Here is an 18,170-nt window from a genome sequence, read left to right on the forward strand (position 1 = left end):
CAGACTGAAAGTGAGGGGATGGAAAAAGATATTCCATGCAAATGGAAATCAAAAGAAAGCTGGAGTAGCTATACTCATATCAGATAAAATAGACTTTAAAATAAAGAATGTTACAAGAGACAAGGAAGGACACTACATAATGATCCAGGGATCAATCCAAGAAGAAGATATAACAATTATAAATATATATGCACCCAACATAGGAGCACCTCAATACATAAGGCAACTGCTAACAGCTATAAAAGAGGAAATCGACAGTAACACAATAATAGTGGGGGACTTTAACACCTCACTTACACCAATGGACAGATCATCCAAAATGAAAATAAATAAGGAAACAGAAGCTTTAAATGACACAATAGACCAGATAGATTTAATTGATATATATCGGACATTCCATCCAAAAACAGCAGATTACACGTTCTTCTCAAGTGCGCACGGAACATTCTCCAAGATAGATCACATCTTGGGTCACAAATCAAGCCTCAGTAAATTTAAGAAAATTGAAATCATATCAAGCATCTTTTCTGACCACAACGCTATGAGATTAGAAATGAATTACAGGGAAAAAAACGTAAAAAGGACAAACACATGGAGGCTAAACAATACGTTACTAAATAACCAAGAGATCACTGAAGAAATCAAAGAGGAAATCAAAAAATACCTAGAGACAAATGACAATGAAAACACGACGACCCAAAACCTATGGGATGCAGCGAAAGCAGTTCTAAGAGGGAAGTTTATAGCTATACAAGCCTACCTAAAGAAACAAGAAAAAGCTCAAGTAAACAATCTAACCCTACACCTCAAGAAACTAGAGAAAGAAGAACAAACAAAACCCAAAGTTAGCAGAAGGAAAGAAATCATAAAGATCAGAGCAGAAATAAATGAAATAGAAACAAAGAAAACAATAGCAAAGATCAATAAAACTAAAAGTTGGTTCTTTGAGAAGATAAACAAAATTGATAAGCCATTAGCCAGACTCATCAAGAAAAAGAGGGAGAGGACTCAAATCAATAAAATCAGAAATGAAAAAGGAGAAGTTACAACAGACACCGCAGAAATACAAAGCATCCTAAGAGACTACTACAAGCAACTTTATGCCAATAAAATGGACAACCTGGAAGAAATGGACAAATTCTTAGAAAGGTATAACCTTCCAAGACTGAACCAGGAAGAAATAGAAAATATGAACAGACCAATCACAAGTAATGAAATTGAAACTGTGATTAAAAATCTTCCAACAAACAAAAGTCCAGGACCAGATGGCTTCACAGGTGAATTCTATCAAACATTTAGAGAAGAGCTAACACCCATCCTTCTCAAACTCTTCCAAAAAATTGCAGAGGAAGGAACACTCCCAAACTCATTCTATGAGGCCACCATCACCCTGATACCAAAACCAGACAAAGACACTACAAAAAAAGAAAATTACAGACCAATATCACTGATGAATTTAGATGCAAAAATCCTCAACAAAATACTAGCAAACAGAATCCAACAACACATTAAAAGGATCATACACCACGATCAAGTGGGATTTATCCCAGGGATGCAAGGATTCTTCAATATACGCAAATCAATCAATGTGATACACCATATTAACAAATGGAAGAATAAAAACCATATGATCATCTCAATAGATGCAGAAAAAGCTTTTGACAAAATTCAACACCCATTTCTGATAAAAACTCTCCAGAAAGTGGGCATAGAGGGAACCTACCTCAACATAATAAAGGCCATATATGACAAACCCACAGCAAACATCATTCTCAATGGTGAAAAACTGAAAGCATTTCCTCTAAGATCAGGAACGAGACAAGGATGTCCACTCTCACCACTATTATTCAACATAGTTTTGGAAGTCCTAGCCACGGCAATCAGAGAAGAAAAAGAAATAAAAGGAATACAAATTGGAAAAGAAGAAGTAAAACTGTCACTGTTTGCGGATGACATGATACTATACATAGAGAATCCTAAAACTGCCACCAGAAAACTGCTAGAGCTAATTAATGAATATGGTAAAGTTGCAGGATACAAAATTAATGCACAGAAATCTCTTGCATTCCTATACACTAATGATGAAAAATCTGAAAGAGAAATTATGGAAACACTCCCATTTACCATTACAACAAAAAGAATAAAATACCTAGGAATAAACCTACCTAGGGAGACAAAAGACCTGTATGCAGAAAACTATAAGACACTGATGAAAGAAATTAAAGATGATACCAACAGATGGAGAGATATACCATGTTCTTGGATTGGAAGAATCAACATTGTGAAAATGAGTATACTACCCAAAGCAATCTACAGATTCAATGCAATCCCTATCAAATTACCAATGGCATTTTTTACGGAGCTAGAACAAATCATCTTAAAATTTGTATGGAGACACAAAAGACCCCGAATAGGCAAAGCAGTCTTGAGGCAAAAAAGTGGAGCTGGAGGAATCAGACTCCCTGACTTCAGACTATACTACAAAGCTACAGTAATCAAGACAATATGGTACTGGCACAAAAACAGAAACATAGATCAATGGAACAAGATAGAAAGCCCAGAGATTAACCCACGCACCTATGGTCAACTAATCTATGACAAAGGAGGCAAAGATATACAATGGAGAAAAGACAGTCTCTTCAATAAGTGGTGCTGGGAAAACTGGACAGCTACATGTAAAAGAATGAAATTAGAATACTCCCTAACACCATACACAAAAATAAACTCAAAATGGATTAGAGACCTAAATATAAGACTGGACACTATAAAACTCTTAGAGGAAAACATAGGAAGAACACTCTTTGACATAAATCACAGCAAGATCTTTTTTGATCCACCTCCTAGAGTAATGGAAATAAAAACAAAAATAAACAAGTGGGACCTAATGAAACTTCAAAGCTTTTGCACAGCAAAGGAAACCATAAACAAGACGAAAAGACAACCCTCAGAATGGGAGAAAATATTTGCAAATGAATCAACGGACAAAGGATTAATCTCCAAAATATATAAACAGCTCATTCAGCTCAATATCAAAGAAACAAACACCCCAATCCAAAAATGGGCAGAAGACCTAAATAGACATTTCTCCAAAGAAGACATACAGACGGCCACGAAGCACATGAAAAGATGCTCAACATCACTAATTATTAGAGAAATGCAAATCAAAACTACAATGAGGTATCACCTCACTCCTGTTAGAATGGGCATCATCAGAAAATCTACAAACAACAAATGCTGGAGAGGGTGTGGTGAAAAGGGAACCCTCTTGCACTGTTGGTGGGAATGGAAATTGATACAGCCACTATGGAGAACAATATGGAGGTTCCTTAAAAAACTAAAAATAGAATTACCATATGACCCAGCAATCCCACTACTGGGCATATACCCAGAGAAAACCGTAATTCAAAAAGACACATGCACCCGAATGTTCATTGCAGCACTATTTACAATAGCCAGGTCATGGAAGCAACCTAAATGCCCATCAACAGACGAATGGATAAAGAAGTTGTGGTACATATATACAATGGAATATTACTCAGCCATAAAAAGGAACGAAATTGAGTCATTTGTTGAGACGTGGATGGATCTAGAGACTATCATACAGAGTGAAGTAAGTCAGAAAGAGAAAAACAAATATCGTATATTAATGCATGTATGCGGAACCTAGAAAAATGGTACAGATGAACCGGTTTGCAGGGCAGAAGTTGAGACACAGATGTAGAGAACAAACGTATGGACACCAAGGGGGGAAAGCCGTGGGGGTGGGGTGGGGATGGTGGTGTGCTGAATTGGGCGATTGGGATTGACATGTATACACTGATGTGTATAAAACTGATGCCTAATAAGAACCTGCAGTATAAAAAAACAAACAAAACAACTAATACTAAACTTTCATTGGGTTATTTGTATGGAAATATGTTAATATAAATGTTTCAGACATTACATGAAATTTCTAAAAATCTTATATTTGTATTTGTATGGAAATATGTATGGAAATATGTCAATATAAATGTTTCAGACATTACATGAAATTTCTAAAAATCATATTTGTATTTGTATGGAAATATGTATGGAAATATGTTAATATAAATGTTTCAGACATTACATGAAATTTCTAAAAATCATATTTGTATTTGTATGGAAATATGTATGGAAATATGTTAATATAAATGTTTCAGACATTACATGAAATTTCTAAAAATCTTATATGTTCTGGTATAATGTTATAAGTAATAATCCTAGTTATTACTTTAAAATGTATATCTCAGAAATAACTAATTTTCTTGTCAACTGCATTATTATGAACTGTCATCAAATCTTTAACCGTGGTCATTTTTAAGTCTTTTGTCATTTACAGACAGTTCTGGGTGTACTCTAAAAAAAAAAAAAAAAAAAAAAAAAAAATTCCAGGGCATCCCCTAGCGGTCCAGTGGTTAAGACGCCGCACTTCCACACATTAGAAGAGTATGCCTGGAGGACGCGTACCTGTGTAAATGCCCATGATCCATATAAGGGCATTCCCAACCCCTCAGAAGGCTCCCTGGGGTCTCCTCTCCGTCAACACCTCCTCCAAGTTAAATGCTGTTCTGATTTTTCACAGAAGATATTTTGCCTGTTTTGAACGTCGTCCAAATGGAGCCATACAGTATGTTTCTTTTATTATCCGTGGAGTTTGAAGTCCAGATGGTCCCACCCTAGGAACTGCCATCTTAACTATTATACTGTACTGCCTTTTAAAGCAATGACTGCTTAGGCTGCTCTCATTTTCCCCACCTCCTCATCCGGTCCCCTTTCAGCTCCACCCCTGAATCCTAGCTGTGCTTCAAGCCATCAATGAACGCTAATTAGTCAATTCTGTGTTAGAAGGTACCCCTCCCCCCCGCCCCGCCCCAGCAGGCCCCTCTGCCAGGAAGCATATGATAGGGCACATGTTGTCAAGAAGTGGGCCAATGGGAAGATGGCATATTCCAAACCGTCCACCATTCCACCAATAGGAAGGTGATGTTCCCGCCCCCTCCAACTGCCTCTGTAGAGCTGCCTCCGCCTCGTGCCCTTGCAGTTTGACGCCTTCCTTGTATCCTGAGAAGGTCCCCTCAAAGCTGCTTAAGGGGTGCAGGATGGCAGGCCCTGACTCCCTACATCTCTCCTGGGCCTTCTCCACACCTCCCCTCCCTGGAGTGGATGGGAGGGGAGGCTTTTCCAGACAAAAATAACATATATGTAAATATATATGTTTTCAGAGGTTTTCCCATGTTTTGTTTGTTTCTTTAATGGGATAATGCTTTGAGTTTTCTTTTTCTTTTTAAAGAAATATTATTTTAAAAATTTCAGTTATCTTTACAATTTGAACACCCCTCCTTCCTTTTTTTCTGAGTTCTGGGCGCTGATGAGAGCCATCAGCCTCCGTCTCTAGCCTCCACCTTGCCCCTCCGAGGTGAGGACCTAGGAGAGGGGAGAGGTGACACAAAGAGCTTGGGGTGGGGGGACAGAGGATGGGATGGGGTGAGTTAAGAAAGAGCAGGCACATACTTAAGAGTTGAAAGAGAAAGAAGGAATTTTAAGGTGTGAGATGGACTGGGAGGTGTAGACCAGCTTCAGGAATTACAGGGAAAATGAATACAAGTGTAGGAAATGGATTGATAACCAAAAATTAGGATGTCCAGTTGCTCTGGATGAGGCATATTTAAAGTGCATTAAGGATCTCGAAGAGATTGGGGAAGAGCTACGCCTGATGGCTTTTGATGGTTATGAAAGATGGATCCCATAGGCCTTGAGTTTTTGGGGTGAAGGGAGGGTCTGAGGGACACTGTGTTGAGGTGTTCTCACAGTCATCTTTTCTCACCTTCTCTACCCCAAACAGGCATGACCCTGCTCTTTGTACTGGGCTGCATCTTCTTCCCGCTGAGCTTTGCTCTCCTCTGCTGGGGTCTGCAGAACCACTCCAACCTGCAGATGGAGAGACCAGAGGCCGTTCTGGTGGCATCCAAGTAAGAGGACAGGGTGAGGGCATCCTTCCTGGGGCCAGGGCTGGTGGAGCTGATCTCCTACTTTCAGGAAGAGTTAGTGATAAGAGCAGAAGCGAACTATGTGTGTATGTGAGCGTGGGTGGGTGGGTTGGAAATATAGAATCAAAAGACACTGTCTATGAGATCTCTTGCAAGTCATTTAACCTCTCTGAACTTCAGAGCCCCCATTTGTTTAATAAGAATACTCACCTTCCATTCTTCGTGGAGATGTTGTGTGAGGGTCAGGTGAATTCACATCTGTAGAATAGGGGTAGGGAATTCCCTGGCAGTCCAGTGGTTAGGGCTCAGTGCTCTCACTGCCAGGGGCCCGGGTTCAATCCCTGGTCGGAGAACTAAGATCCCACAAGCCGTGTGGCCAAAATAAAATAGGGGTTGCAAACTCCCGCAAGTGACATGAGAGATGTAAGCTCTGTGGGGACTGTGTGAGCTGGAAGACTACTTTCATCCCATCCAGTGGGGGCAGCAGCTGCTCGGCTCCAGCCAGACATCATGGAGTTAAGAGTGTGGGCCCAATGTTGTCTGACCTGATTTTTTTCTTAAAAGAAGTTGAACTTTTATGTGAAATCTAATTTTTAAACACTGACAAATAACTTAGAATTTAAGAAAATACTATACTGGCAACACCATACTGGCCAAACGAAACATGTTTATGGGCTGGCCTGGGCCCTTGTGCTGCAAATCTATGGCCTGTTTGACAACGATTAGTAAAATACCTGTGAGTTATCACCAAACCTTAGGGAGGAGAGGGAGCCGGCAGAAGGCAGAACTTACTTGGGTGTCTGGAAGACAAAAAACCCATCTCTATCTGCTTTAATGCCCACTATCCAAAATGAAGCCACAGCTCCTTCACCAGGTCTGTGGCCCTCCCCACAACTCAGCACCACCCTGCGGCCTTGCTCATCTTTGGCTCTGGAGCTATGCAAACATGGTTTTGAAAGCCAGCTTTGCCAATTCTCATAGCTAGGTTATCTTGGGCAAGTTTTTTGTCTTTTTTTTTTTTTTTTAATCTCTAAGCCTCAGGTTCCTGTCTATAAAACAAAGATACTACCATCTGGGAAGATTAAATAAGAATGAAATAAACCACCTCACCCCGTCCCCAGCACATAGTAAACACTCAGGAAGTTGGGTCCCTTTTCCGCTTAAGTGAAGCGCTGAGGTCAGGAAGCTAGGTCCACTATTGTCTCTAAAATTGTGCCCCACTCCTGCTGCCTAAAGCCAGAGACCTCTCAGGGTCTGTTCCTGCAGTATGCCACTAGAGGGCAGCACAAAACTGCAAATCCCAGTCCTTTGGGGAGGTGATGGCATGGGCTTTGGACAGGCAAAGGCAAATCGTAGGGTTACTATTGAGGCGTATCTTAGGACAGGCTTGGAAACCAAAGTATGGTTTGGGTAGCAGGGCCCCACGTCATGCAGAAGTCTACAGGGCAGTTGGTTTCAGGACGAGAAGGCCAAATTCCAGGGAGGCAGCATGAAAGGGTGAGAAGCAGCTCAGAGGCCAGCGTGGTTCTGGCGGGGCCTCTGACCTGCAGCGGGACTCTGGTCAAGTCACTGGGCCTTGGTTTCCTTGCAGTGGAATGAAGGGCTTGAATCAGCCAATCCCCAGGGTCCTTTCCCACATGGAAACTGGGCTGTGAAGTTGCAGAGGAAGGGGAGCCAGGAGCATAATAAACCTGAAGAAAAAGAGAGTGACCAGGGCTCAGGGGAGGCCGGGCAGCCTGGAGGACACGGGCAGCGGCATCATCGGGCTTGAAGTGGGTTTTCAGAGAGGCAGCACTTCCCCACCCTCTTCAAACCCTGGCGCCTAGTATGAGTGGTCTCTTGCGTTTTCTGAATTATGTGACCTTGGGGAGGGTCACTGAAGGCCTCAGGACCATTTCTTGACCTGTAAAAAGGGGACACATGTCGTTACCTCAGTGCTGTTACAATAGTTAGAGGAGATCATAGGACAGTCTTGCAGCGGAGTTGGGACCAGAGGCACCTCATGCATATATACCTCAGAGTTTCCCTCCCTCCCATTAGGGTGAAGGACGTGGGGGTCTCTGAGCCCAAAGGATACTGTGTTGAGGTGTTTTTATTCCCATCTGTTCCTTAAACTCATCCTTCAGAGACAGCAAGATGCGCCAACTTCTCCCGCTCCCCCCTCCAGGGAATCCTCTTTCTCTCTGCCAGAGTGGGTGCCCCTAAGCTGGGACCCCAAGGCCGCTGAGGGACATGTGTTGAGAGGCCTTGGCAGAGGAGGAAATGGCAGGCATTTGCAAAGTACTGGTGGGAAATGGGGTCAGGCCCATCTGGAGGCCCAGGGCCTCCTCCCAGCTGGCCAAGGAGCCCCAGGCCACCTCCCTCCCCAAGAGGAGAGCCGACCCTCCCCTGGCCCTCCCAGGCCGACCCTCCCAGGCAGTCCCCTGTGCCTGCCGCAGCGGCTGTCTCTTTAAGGGCCTCCCCCTCCCTCTTTCTCTGCTCCCCCCCACCTCTGTCGCAGCCGCTGCTGTGGTTCAGAGCTGCATGGGGAGATGCTGCTGCAGGTCCGGTTTCTTGGTGTCTGGTCGGTGCCATCATTTCCCTCCCCCTCCCCCGCCCGCCCCAAGCTGGTGACTTCCCGTCCCCCTCCCCCTCCCCACCGAGGGGGCAGGGGGCTGGGCATGAACTCTCCATAATGCCCCGTACAGCCTCCGGGCCGGGCCTCGGGGACTGTGGCGGCAGCGAGAGGCGGGAGAGCCGTGCTGACCGCTGACCACTTGCCCAGCTGCTCCTGTCTCCCCTCCCTCCCTTTCAGAGCTGGCACCACAGGCCCACCCCCCACCTCCCACCCCGCCTCCTCGGGCCCTCCCAGCCTCTCCACGTAAGCCCCCCCCCCACCTGCCTCTGTCCCTCCCCTCCCCCATCCGCATCCTCCTCGTCCTGTACCCCCTCCCTCTGTCCTCTCACCCGGTCCTCCCCTCCCCGGCTCTCTCCCAGCCCTCTGGCTGGCTTTCTCCTGCTCCCTTTCTCGGATCCTCCCTGTCCCCGTCTCTCCCCATTTCTCCAGTCTCATCTAACTCCCTTTCTCGGGTCCTCTGGTCTGACTCCCCAGCCCCATCCCGTCCCTGCCCTGTCCCCTTTGTGCCCCTTTCTCTTTCTCTCTCTCCTTCCCCGGCTTGGCGTCCCTTCTCCACCTCTAACTCCCTTCAGCTCGGCCTCCCTGTCCCTTCCCGGCCGCTCGCTCGGCTCCCTGCCGGAGGCCTGAGCACCATGCTGACCCCAATGGTGGCCGGAGGGGTGGTGTTCCCCGGACTCTTCCTGCTCTCCAAGAACACGCTCCAGCGGCTGCCCCAGCTGCGCTGGGGGGAGGCCGACGCGGTCATTGTCTCAGCCAGGTAAACTGCATCCCTTCCCCGCTGCCCCAGGCTCTATGGGGATGGAAGGGACCCTTGGCCCGGTGGGGACCGGGGGCTCCTGAAGTGGTCGGTGGGCTCTACCTCCAAGCTTCCCTCTCTCCTCGCTGCCTTACTCGCTGTCCCAGGAGACCTCATCCAAACCCAGCCATCTGGTCTACTAGTATTCAGACTGCTCTTCCTCCCTTTCCCATTCACCCTCCCACCCTCCAAAACAGGTCCGGCCTGTGACTAAAACATCCCTATAGGATATTAGAGAGCAAGGCAAGGGGCACAGAGCTGTGTATTATTCGGGGCATGTGTTTGGGGGAATGAGGGACAGAGGAGTGAACAGTGGAACTCTGCATGACCCTGGAATCCGGGCCAGAGTTGGGGAGGGGAGCGTGGTGGCAGGCAAGGAGAGAGCGGGAAAGTGACCAGGGGGAATCAGGGGCAACCGAGGGGCCGTGGGATAACCGGCACGATGACTGGGCAGCTAAGTGGTGCCAGAACAGGCCCGGGGGCTTCCCCCTGCCATCCTGTGCTGTGCACCCCCCCTTCCCTGGAAGGGACACCTTGTCATCAGCCACTCGTGCTCAGCAGCGTCTCACCTCACGATGACCTCCCTGGTGTCCTCCTGAGAGGAAGGCGACTCAGTGTCCAGTGAGGAACGGGTGAACCGAGTAGTAGCAGCCGGGCCAGTCCAGGAGCCTGAGGTGGTGTGGCTGAGTCCCGGGCAAGGCAGCCTTGGGGAAAGATGGGCAGGGAGCACCCAAGAAGTGCAGAAACTGGTCGGTAAGGAGGAGAAACCAAGGGGCGCGTCTCCTCCCTCTACAGCTTCTCCCTCTTCCTCCCTAGGCTAGTGTCCTCTGTCCAAGCCGTCATGGCCTCCACAGCTGGCTACATCGTCTCCACCTCCTGCAAGCACATCATAGATGACCAGTAAGTGCCATGAGACCACCTTAGCCCCCATTCCAGCAGCCTGTGTGTATGTGTGACCCCTGAGCATCCCAGATCGTCTAGGGGGCTCCTTCAGTGGTCCCCAAGCCCTTAACTTGAGCCTGAGCAAGTCAACTGCAGTAGCTGCAACTCAACACCCAGGGATAAATTTATCCACATCCTGTCCTTAAAGGTCAGAACCAGGAGGAGAAGGAGCGGGGAGCAAAAAGGATTCTCAAAGCAGGTCCTAGGTTTCCCGGCCTCTAGGATCATAGTAGGTTCTGAATGTTGTTTCCTCCCGTACCCCCTCCCACCCTTTCACCCCTCGGACCCCATTTCCAACCAGCACCCAACTGGGGTGCTTCTCTACTCATGCCAGGCTCACCCCTCTCCTCCTCCCAGAATCCAGGTGTCCAGCCCCAGCTCTATGCATGAGAGGGACAGATGACACAAACAAGGCCACCAATGGTTAGGCGGTGGGGTGGAGAGTGGAGGGTGAAGAGGCCAAAAATTTGGCACTGGGAGCTGCTGCAGTGCCTGGTGCTTGCCAAAAACACCCCAGGCCTGAGAGGTGGAGCAGGAGGAGGGAGGAGAGGGGCCCTGTCCGTGGTGCTGACGGGCCAGCTCTAGGTTGACCCACGGGCCGCCACTGCAGAGTTGCCGGTGAGGGTGCTGATGACGCCCCACGCTTAACTCCTGGTCCTGTTCCCCTCCTCTGGTGGCTGCTGAGCCCCAGGGACATTGTCTGGATGCCCCAACCTAGAGACATTCCCTCTTTCCCTCGAGTTCCTTCATCTGTGGAGTGAGGTCCATCCCTACCTGGAAGGGCTGCTGCAAGGAGGAATTGACTTGTGTGTGTCTAATGCCTAGAGCAGTTCTGGCCACACAGAGTGGATGCTAAACTCTTTCTTCAGACCCCCACCCCGGGGACTTGGCTTCCTCTTGTCCTCTCCCCCCATTCCCACCCCTGGGTCCAAGATGAGCCTGGATCCCCACACATTCCCTTCTCTCGCCTTCTTACAGAGGTCACTTTTCAGTTCTTACATTTTCTCCCCCACCCCACCCAGTCTGTTCTTGTCCCTCCCCGCTTAATCCTCAGGTGGGTGGGAAGGATCAGGGTTAATCCAGGGGCGACAGCTGTTCCTACCTCTGAGCACCTAATTGCTGAAGAGGGTGGGAATGGGTTTAACCCTGCACACTGAAGCCCAGGGCCTGGAGGTCCTGGAGCCCCATGAGCTAGTGGTGTCACCGTGTCTGCTGTGGCTGACTCTCCAGGCCACTCTCTGCTCTAACTTCTCTTGGGCCAGTTGGACCCCTTTCCGCCTTCCTGCCCTTCATCTCTAACCTGGGCCACTGCTTCCTCTCCTCTCTCTCTCCCTCCTGGTCACACACTCCAGCATGGGTCTCTGCTTCTCTTTTCCTGAAATCATCCCTGCTAGAGTGGGCTGCCTGTCCCCTTCCAGGCCAGCCTTCCCCAGGGTTCACCTTCTGTTTCCATCTCACCCCTGGTCCTCAGCTGGCCTGCCCTCAGGTCTCACTCCACTTCTCCCTTCAGCAGCTGCTCTTATTTTGTCCTCATATTTGCGTCCCTTCTGGCTGACTTTGCTTTCATCCCTCCACCGAGCTGGGCGAGTTCCCCTGGGCCTGCCTCTTCGACCTCCCACCCCACCTCGGACCTGTCACAGGACTACAGATTTAAGAGAAGGTGCTTCATGTGCTGACTCGAGAAGAAAAATGCAATGTTGCATATTCATGCACTTTTCATTTTTGTTTACTCTCTAAGTGCATGGAACTTTCTCTGCTCTTGACTCCTTTTGCTCAGCGTTTTCTCCTTAATGCTTGGCTGTACCTGAAAAAACAAGAGATGGGGCCACATTCAAGCAGAGCAAGCACCGCTGACAGCACCACCAACTCCCCAATGGGGCCTGTCTGTGACCCCTGTCTCGAATCTTCTAGGGGACAGCAGGGCTGAGAGGGAGGGCTATGGAGCCAGACGTCTCATGTTTATTCCTTGGTCAGGTTACCTAGCCTCTCTCACCTGTAAAATGGGGTGACAACCATACCTACTTTTTATAGGCTTTCTTTTTTTTTTTTATTTTTATTTATTTATTTATTTATTTTTGGCTGTGTTGGGTCTTCGTTTCTGTGCGAGGGCTTTCTCTAGTTGCGGCGAGCGGGGGCCACTCTTCATCACGGTGCACGGGCCTCTCACTATCGCGGCCTCTCTTGTTGCGGAGCACAGGCTCCAGACGCGCAGGCTCAGTAGTTGTGGCTCACGGGCCCAGTTGCTCCGCGGCATGTGGGATCTTCCCAGACCAGGGCTCGAACCCGTGTCCCCTGCATTAGCAGGGAGATTCTCAACTACTGCGTTACCAGGGAAGCCCTTATAGGCTTTCTGTGGGGAGTAAATAAGTTTGTGCGTGTAAAAGATTTAGAATATTAGAATAGTGCCCGCATGTAATAAGCAGTCAATTAATATCAGCCAATATGCTCTCTCCCCACCACTCCCAGAATTACTATTCTGCTGTAATTCGTCCTGATCTCAGCTGTTTCTCAGATCTGGTCTGACTTGTTTTCTCACTCTATCTCGGCCCTCAGGTCTGTGGCTGTCTTCTGGTCTCTCTTCCTTTTTCTCCCACCATATTGCAGAGAGAGAGAGAGAGAGAGAGGGAGAATATGAGTGAATGAATATGAAGAATGGGTGGGTCCTGAGGTCAGTCGGTGTTTGAATCCCAGCCCTACTACTTACCAGCTGTGTGATAGTGTGACCTTGGGCAAGTTTTTCACTCTCTACCCTTGTAACTTGAGAGTCCACTTCTGTCTCAGGGTTGTTACGAATATCACTTGAGATCTGACTCCCGTGCTGCATCCAGCATGGACCCCGGCACCTGGCAGCTGCCCTGTCCATCCCCTTTCCTCCTTGACCCACCTTTCTCTCTGTCCGACAGACACTGGCTTTCCTCTGCCTACACGCAATTTGCAGTGCCCTACTTCATCTATGACATCTACGCCATGTTCCTCTGTCACTGGCACAAGCACCAGGTCAAGGGGCACGGAGGGGACGAAGGGGGGACCAGAGCCCCGGGCAGCACCTGGGCCGTGGCACGCGGCTACCTGCACAAGGAGTTCCTCATGGTGCTCCACCATGCCGTCATGGTGCTCGTGTGCTTCCCACTGTCGGTGGTGAGTGGGGCTGCTGAGAGCCAGGGCCCCGTGTCCTGTTCATGCCAGCACTGCAGGAGCCTAGGAAGCCCTGGGTCCAGGTCCCAGCAGCAGGGCAGGCCCAGGATGGAGGGCCCCATGGAGGGTTTAATGAGCTCCAGCCCAGCCCCAAACAGCAAGAGGGTGGATCGCACTCAGCTGTGGTGCTTTGGAGCTGCAGTTACACGCCACTGCCTCTGAGACTCAGTTTCCTCATCTGTAGTATCAGGGATACCATCTCACCTGCAGGATGGTTGGAGGGTTACGGTGAGTTACTGCTCCCAGCTTAGCTACTGTTCACCTGTGCTCAGACTTTCAGAGTGAAGCATCCCCAAAAGTGACGGGGGTGGGGGTGGGGGAGCGGGGCAGGTGCTGCCCAGGAATCCAGGCTCAGGCCAGGCTGTTTCCTTCCTCTCAGGTGTGGCGTCAAGGCAAGGGAGATTTCTTTCTAGGCTGCTTGCTGATGGCAGAGGTCAGCACCCCCTTCGTCTGCCTTGGCAAGATCCTCATCCAGGTGAGAGGGGCAATGAGGGTTTTGAGCGTGACAGGAGGACCGGGGAAGGGCGGGCACTTTTAGGGACCGATTGGAGATGCTTTAAAGGACAGGTGAAGAGTCGGGGCTATAAGGTGGGGTATAGGGGAGGCGTCAGGGCGGAGGGGGGCGGGTGGAGGGGAGCGGGGCCTGGGGCCCCCTAACCTGGCCCCTGTCCGAGGGAGGCAAGGCAGGGAGGTGGGCCGAGGGGGAGGTGGCCCGGGGGCTGAGCCGGGGGCGTGGCCGGAGGCGCCCCGCCCCTCACCCCGCCCCTGTCTGCCCGCCCCGCCCGCAGTACAAGCGGCAGCACACGCTGCTGCACAAGGTGAACGGGGCCCTGATGCTGCTCAGCTTCCTCTGCTGCCGGGTGCTGCTCTTCCCCTACCTGTACTGGGCCTACGGGCGGCACGCGGGCCTGCCCCTGCTCGCCGTGCCGCTCGCCATCCCGGCCCACGTCAACCTGGGCGCCGCGCTGCTCCTAGCCCCGCAGCTCTACTGGTTCTTCCTCATCTGCCGCGGGGCCTGCCGCCTCTTCCGGCCCCGGGGCTCCCGGCCGCCCTCCCCCTGTCAGACCCAGGACTGAGGGTGGGACCGGGGGCCCTCCCCACCCCGCCCCTGCGCCGTGGGGACAGGGCTCTGGGGCTGCTGGGTGGGGGGCGGAGCCAGGGGCCTCTTGCCCTGACAGCCCCCGGGAACTGACAGATGGACTCCGAAGGGGTGGGGACACATCCCCTCAGGGGCTGAGGGCTGGGACCAGGTGAGTTGGAAGGCAGGGAGAGGGGACCTCTCCCTCCTTCCTAGCCCCTGTCTCCATCACCTCGCCTGGGCCCTGGAGAAGCGAAGGAAGAGGAAGAAGGCCCACCCCTTCCCAACCGCTAGGGCTCGAGGCTGTGGGGAGCCTGAGGGGACCAGGACTCACAGAATTGTCGGGGAGGCCCTGCTGCCAAGGCCATGCCAGCCCCCCTGCTGCAAACTCCTCTCAGCTCCCTGTCACCTGGGAGGGAGGGGACACCCTATCTAACGCCCGTGGGCTCACTCAGGGCTGGCCGTCCCCACTGCTCCTCTCCAGGGGAGGCAGGCCTGAGGAATCTTATTTATTTTATTAATTCGTCCGAATGCAAACTCGTTTGTGGGTGTTGGGGGAGGGAGGCGGTGGCTGCCCCCCAGCCTTCCCAGTGCTGAGCGACCCCGGGGCAGGTGGGGGGCCCCCGGTCCCTTCCCCCTTAGGCTGCACATCTTGCCCTCGGGCCCTGGCATGTCCCTGGTGCTACAGACCTCTCAAGGCTTCCTCCAGTCTGGGGTCGGGGGACCCTGGGAGGTGCTTTACAGACCGCTAATAAAGACGATCTGCGTGAACGCCACCAAGGCCCTCGTCACCCAGTTCTTTGGGGCTGGGAAGGGAGCAGGCGCCTGGGGAGAGAAAGCACGATGACTGGTTGACCGCAGGACAGGGCAGGACCCCCGGGCTGGTCGCTGAGCAGTCAGGGAGAAAGAAGCGAGGACTTTTATTCATCAGCAGGAGAGGAGGGCGGGTATGGGCACTCAGGGCAGAGTCCAGGGCACTCGTCCGGCTTTTTAGGCCCCTTTCTCACAGCTCCTATGGGGTGTGGAGATCAGAGGTGGGAGGTCACACCGCCGCCTCCCTGGACTTTGGGTCCTTCAGCCTCTCCCAAGGAAGGTTGAGGTGGGCGGGGCTTGGGGAGGGGGACAGGCCTTACATGTGTGTGCAGAACTGGAAAAGCAGGAAGAAGAAGGCCACCACCAGAGCGCCCACCAGGATGTGATGGAAGAGCCTGGAGTCGGAACCTGCTAGACAGTGAGGTTGAGACAGGGGCCCTGGACTCACCTCCAACCGAAGGGCCAAGGGCAGCTGTCCTCCAGGCCCCGGCAAGGAGAGCAGCCCCTTCTCAAGCTGGGTCATACCTGAGTTAACAAAGATGACAGGTCTCTCTCCAATGAACTGGGCCAGGGCCTGGAGCCTGGCTTGGTCCGAGTCTGGGTAATCAAAGAAGTCAGGTCTGTCTAGGAAGAGTGGAGACTCTGCTCCCCGGGTCAAGGCCTTGGCACTCTCCAGGCTGGGAGCTGGGGACCCAGAGCAAAGTCTGTGAAAGAGCCAAACAGACCCGTGCCCCCCACCCAAGAGGCTGAGGCAGACCCAGGGCCTGGCCAGGCCACAGAGCCCTAGTACAGCTGTGGAGGGCCTTGATTTTGTTCCAGGAACTTCTTGAGGGTCAGCTGAGCTCTCCATGAGAGAACCCACGCCAGGCAGGGAGGATGGGAGAGAAGGCATGGAGAGCAAAGAGAAAAGCCCAGGCTTGGCCTCCCAGCCTCTCAGGGGCAGGCACCCCACACCCCAGCCTTCCTCCTTCCCACTGTTCCCAGGACAGCTTCCCACCTGATTCTATGGTCCCCAGCCCAGCCAGCCACATCCACACCTGCGCCCACTGCCACGGCCTCATCGCCCTTCCACTCCGGTGATGGGGTGACAGCTCTGTGATGTCACCGCCCAGAGCCATTCTGATCACACCCTCTAGGGTGAGGGGAGAGAGAAAGTGCTAGGATCTGGAATCCTTCCCCCCAAGCCTCCGAATCCAAAGGGAAGGGATTGGGACCCACAGAGCCTTTGGATTGATGCTGATGATAGAGCAATAACAGTGGAAGCCCCAGGATTTACAGATAGGGGGACTTGGTTGGGCAATCTTGCTGAAAGCCGGGACTAAGGAAAGCTGCATTCGTATAGCAGGCATAGTGGATTTGCGGGGGGAGGGGGGCCAGGGCTAAACATCTCCACTTACCCCTTGGATTGACCACAGATAGCATTTATTGAGCACTTGCTACTATGCCAAGTACTTTAAATGGACTGACTCATTTAACCATCATAAAATCCTATGAGGTAGGTACTGCTGCCCTTATCTTATAGAAGAGGGAGACAAGGCATAGATGGGCAAAGTGATGTGGGCAACACACTTCCCAATGGCATGTATTTTCCTCCCTGAGCCTACCCCCTGCCTCGTGTCCTCAAATGCAGGGGCACAGGGGTCTCCCCCATGCCCAAACTCTGTCTCTTAGTGCTCAGCTGAGGACAGCCCTAGGGTTAGCAACCTAGACAAATAACAGGCATTTCCACTAGGTGGCAGCAGTGTCCATGCCTGCCTGATTGTTTCCCTGTTCTTGCCCAAGGAAGGCACAGCTCCCAGGCTCCAGGCCCTCCCGCCTCATCCCATCAGGTTGCATCAGGTGCTGCAGGGAAAGGTATTGCAGGCATGGGGGTTGTCAGAGGAAGTCCCCTGGCCCATCTCGGGGCAGGTCTCTTGGTCATGCACAGAGCCTTCACAGGCTCCCCCTCTCTGGGTGGGCTCCCCCAAGCGCCATCCCATTTCCCCTTTCTAGTTTCTGCTTTTCCCTTATTTGTCACTTCCCAACAGCCACTTTCACTCCTCTTGCCCCCCCCCCACAACCAGTGGCTAAGAATTAGCTCCCTTCTGATTGGCAGGTGGACCTGTCTGTCACACATGTGTCCCACCCCACCCAAGCCCAAGGACACTTCAGGGTCTCCTTGGTTTTATTACACAGTTGCCTGTTCAGCAGCTTCTGACAGTCCCAGTTCCATGATATGCCCCACGCCAGGCCTGTGTCTGTGGCGTGTATGAGGTCCTCTGTCCTATGGAAGGAGGCTCCTTCCTCCACTGGATTCATACCCCTCATCTTTCCAATCCTCAGGGACTACCCAACCATTCTCCTAACAACAACGCTGAGAGGTACTTGTCAGGGTCAGCTTCTACTTCCTAAACAAGGAAAAGGCGCAGAGAGAAAAAAAAGGGGGGGAAAGAGGAGACAGACTAACAGCTATGGGGCCTCCTGCAGGACTGGCTCTTGTGGGCGTCTTTTCCCTACTCTTATCTCTTCTAAGAAAGAGGAAGTGATTTACCCAATGACACAGGCATGTGAGGGGCAGCAGGGACTCAACCTGGTTCCAGGCTCTGGCCCAAGGCTCCCTCCCCAAGTCTGCATGCAGCTGCCCTTGGGGGCTTAGCTGGGAGACGGGGTCCTGGGAGAAGGGGTCCAGATCCCTTAGCCTTTGGAGTGGATTTGGCAGTTTCCTCCATTGCCTCAAAAGAACAC

The 18,170-nt window shown here is 51.2% G+C and overlaps 2 protein-coding genes across 3 annotated transcripts; one reads left to right on the forward strand and one right to left on the reverse strand.

Annotated features, from left to right (window-relative positions):
• Positions 1-4,920: 4,920 nt before the first annotated feature.
• TLCD3B (TLC domain containing 3B) lies at positions 4,921-15,413 on the forward strand. Of its 2 annotated transcripts, none has more exons than XM_082360311.1 (5): positions 4,921-5,987; positions 10,235-10,318; positions 13,264-13,498; positions 13,935-14,030; positions 14,344-15,413. In XM_082360311.1, exons 1-5 carry the CDS (start codon positions 5,863-5,865, stop codon positions 14,629-14,631), a joined length of 828 nt encoding a protein of 275 aa, XP_082216437.1. In that variant the 5' UTR covers positions 4,921-5,862; the 3' UTR covers positions 14,632-15,413. The 2 variants fall into 2 exon arrangements, with proteins under 2 accessions (XP_082216437.1, XP_082216436.1); XM_082360310.1 differs by lacking the exon at positions 4,921-5,987 and adding an exon at positions 8,888-9,379.
• A 349-nt stretch (positions 15,414-15,762) lies between these two features.
• Positions 15,763-16,507, reverse strand: LOC309613174 (fertilization-influencing membrane protein; the record flags this gene model as incomplete). Its single annotated transcript, XM_082359724.1, has 3 exons — positions 15,763-15,854; positions 15,972-16,130; positions 16,444-16,507. 3 exons carry the CDS (start codon positions 16,505-16,507, stop codon positions 15,763-15,765), a joined length of 315 nt encoding a protein of 104 aa, XP_082215850.1.
• Between the last annotated feature and the right edge of the window lie 1,663 nt (positions 16,508-18,170).

Source organism: Balaenoptera borealis (genome assembly GCF_965194805.1).
Source record: "Balaenoptera borealis genome assembly, chromosome: 16".
In the NCBI taxonomy this organism is placed as follows: domain Eukaryota; kingdom Metazoa; phylum Chordata; class Mammalia; order Artiodactyla; family Balaenopteridae; genus Balaenoptera; species Balaenoptera borealis.

Excerpts from the sequence above, each read along its gene's own strand:
- TLCD3B (XM_082360311.1), top strand. The coding sequence starts at position 5,863 with ATGACCCTGCTCTTTGTACTGGGCTGCATCTTCTTCCCGCTGAGCTTT. Across the intron at positions 5,988-10,234 it reads GCCGTTCTGGTGGCATCCAA|GCTAGTGTCCTCTGTCCAAG; the intron begins GTAAGAGGACAG and ends CTTCCTCCCTAG. Across the intron at positions 13,499-13,934 it reads TGTGCTTCCCACTGTCGGTG|GTGTGGCGTCAAGGCAAGGG; the intron begins GTGAGTGGGGCT and ends CCTTCCTCTCAG.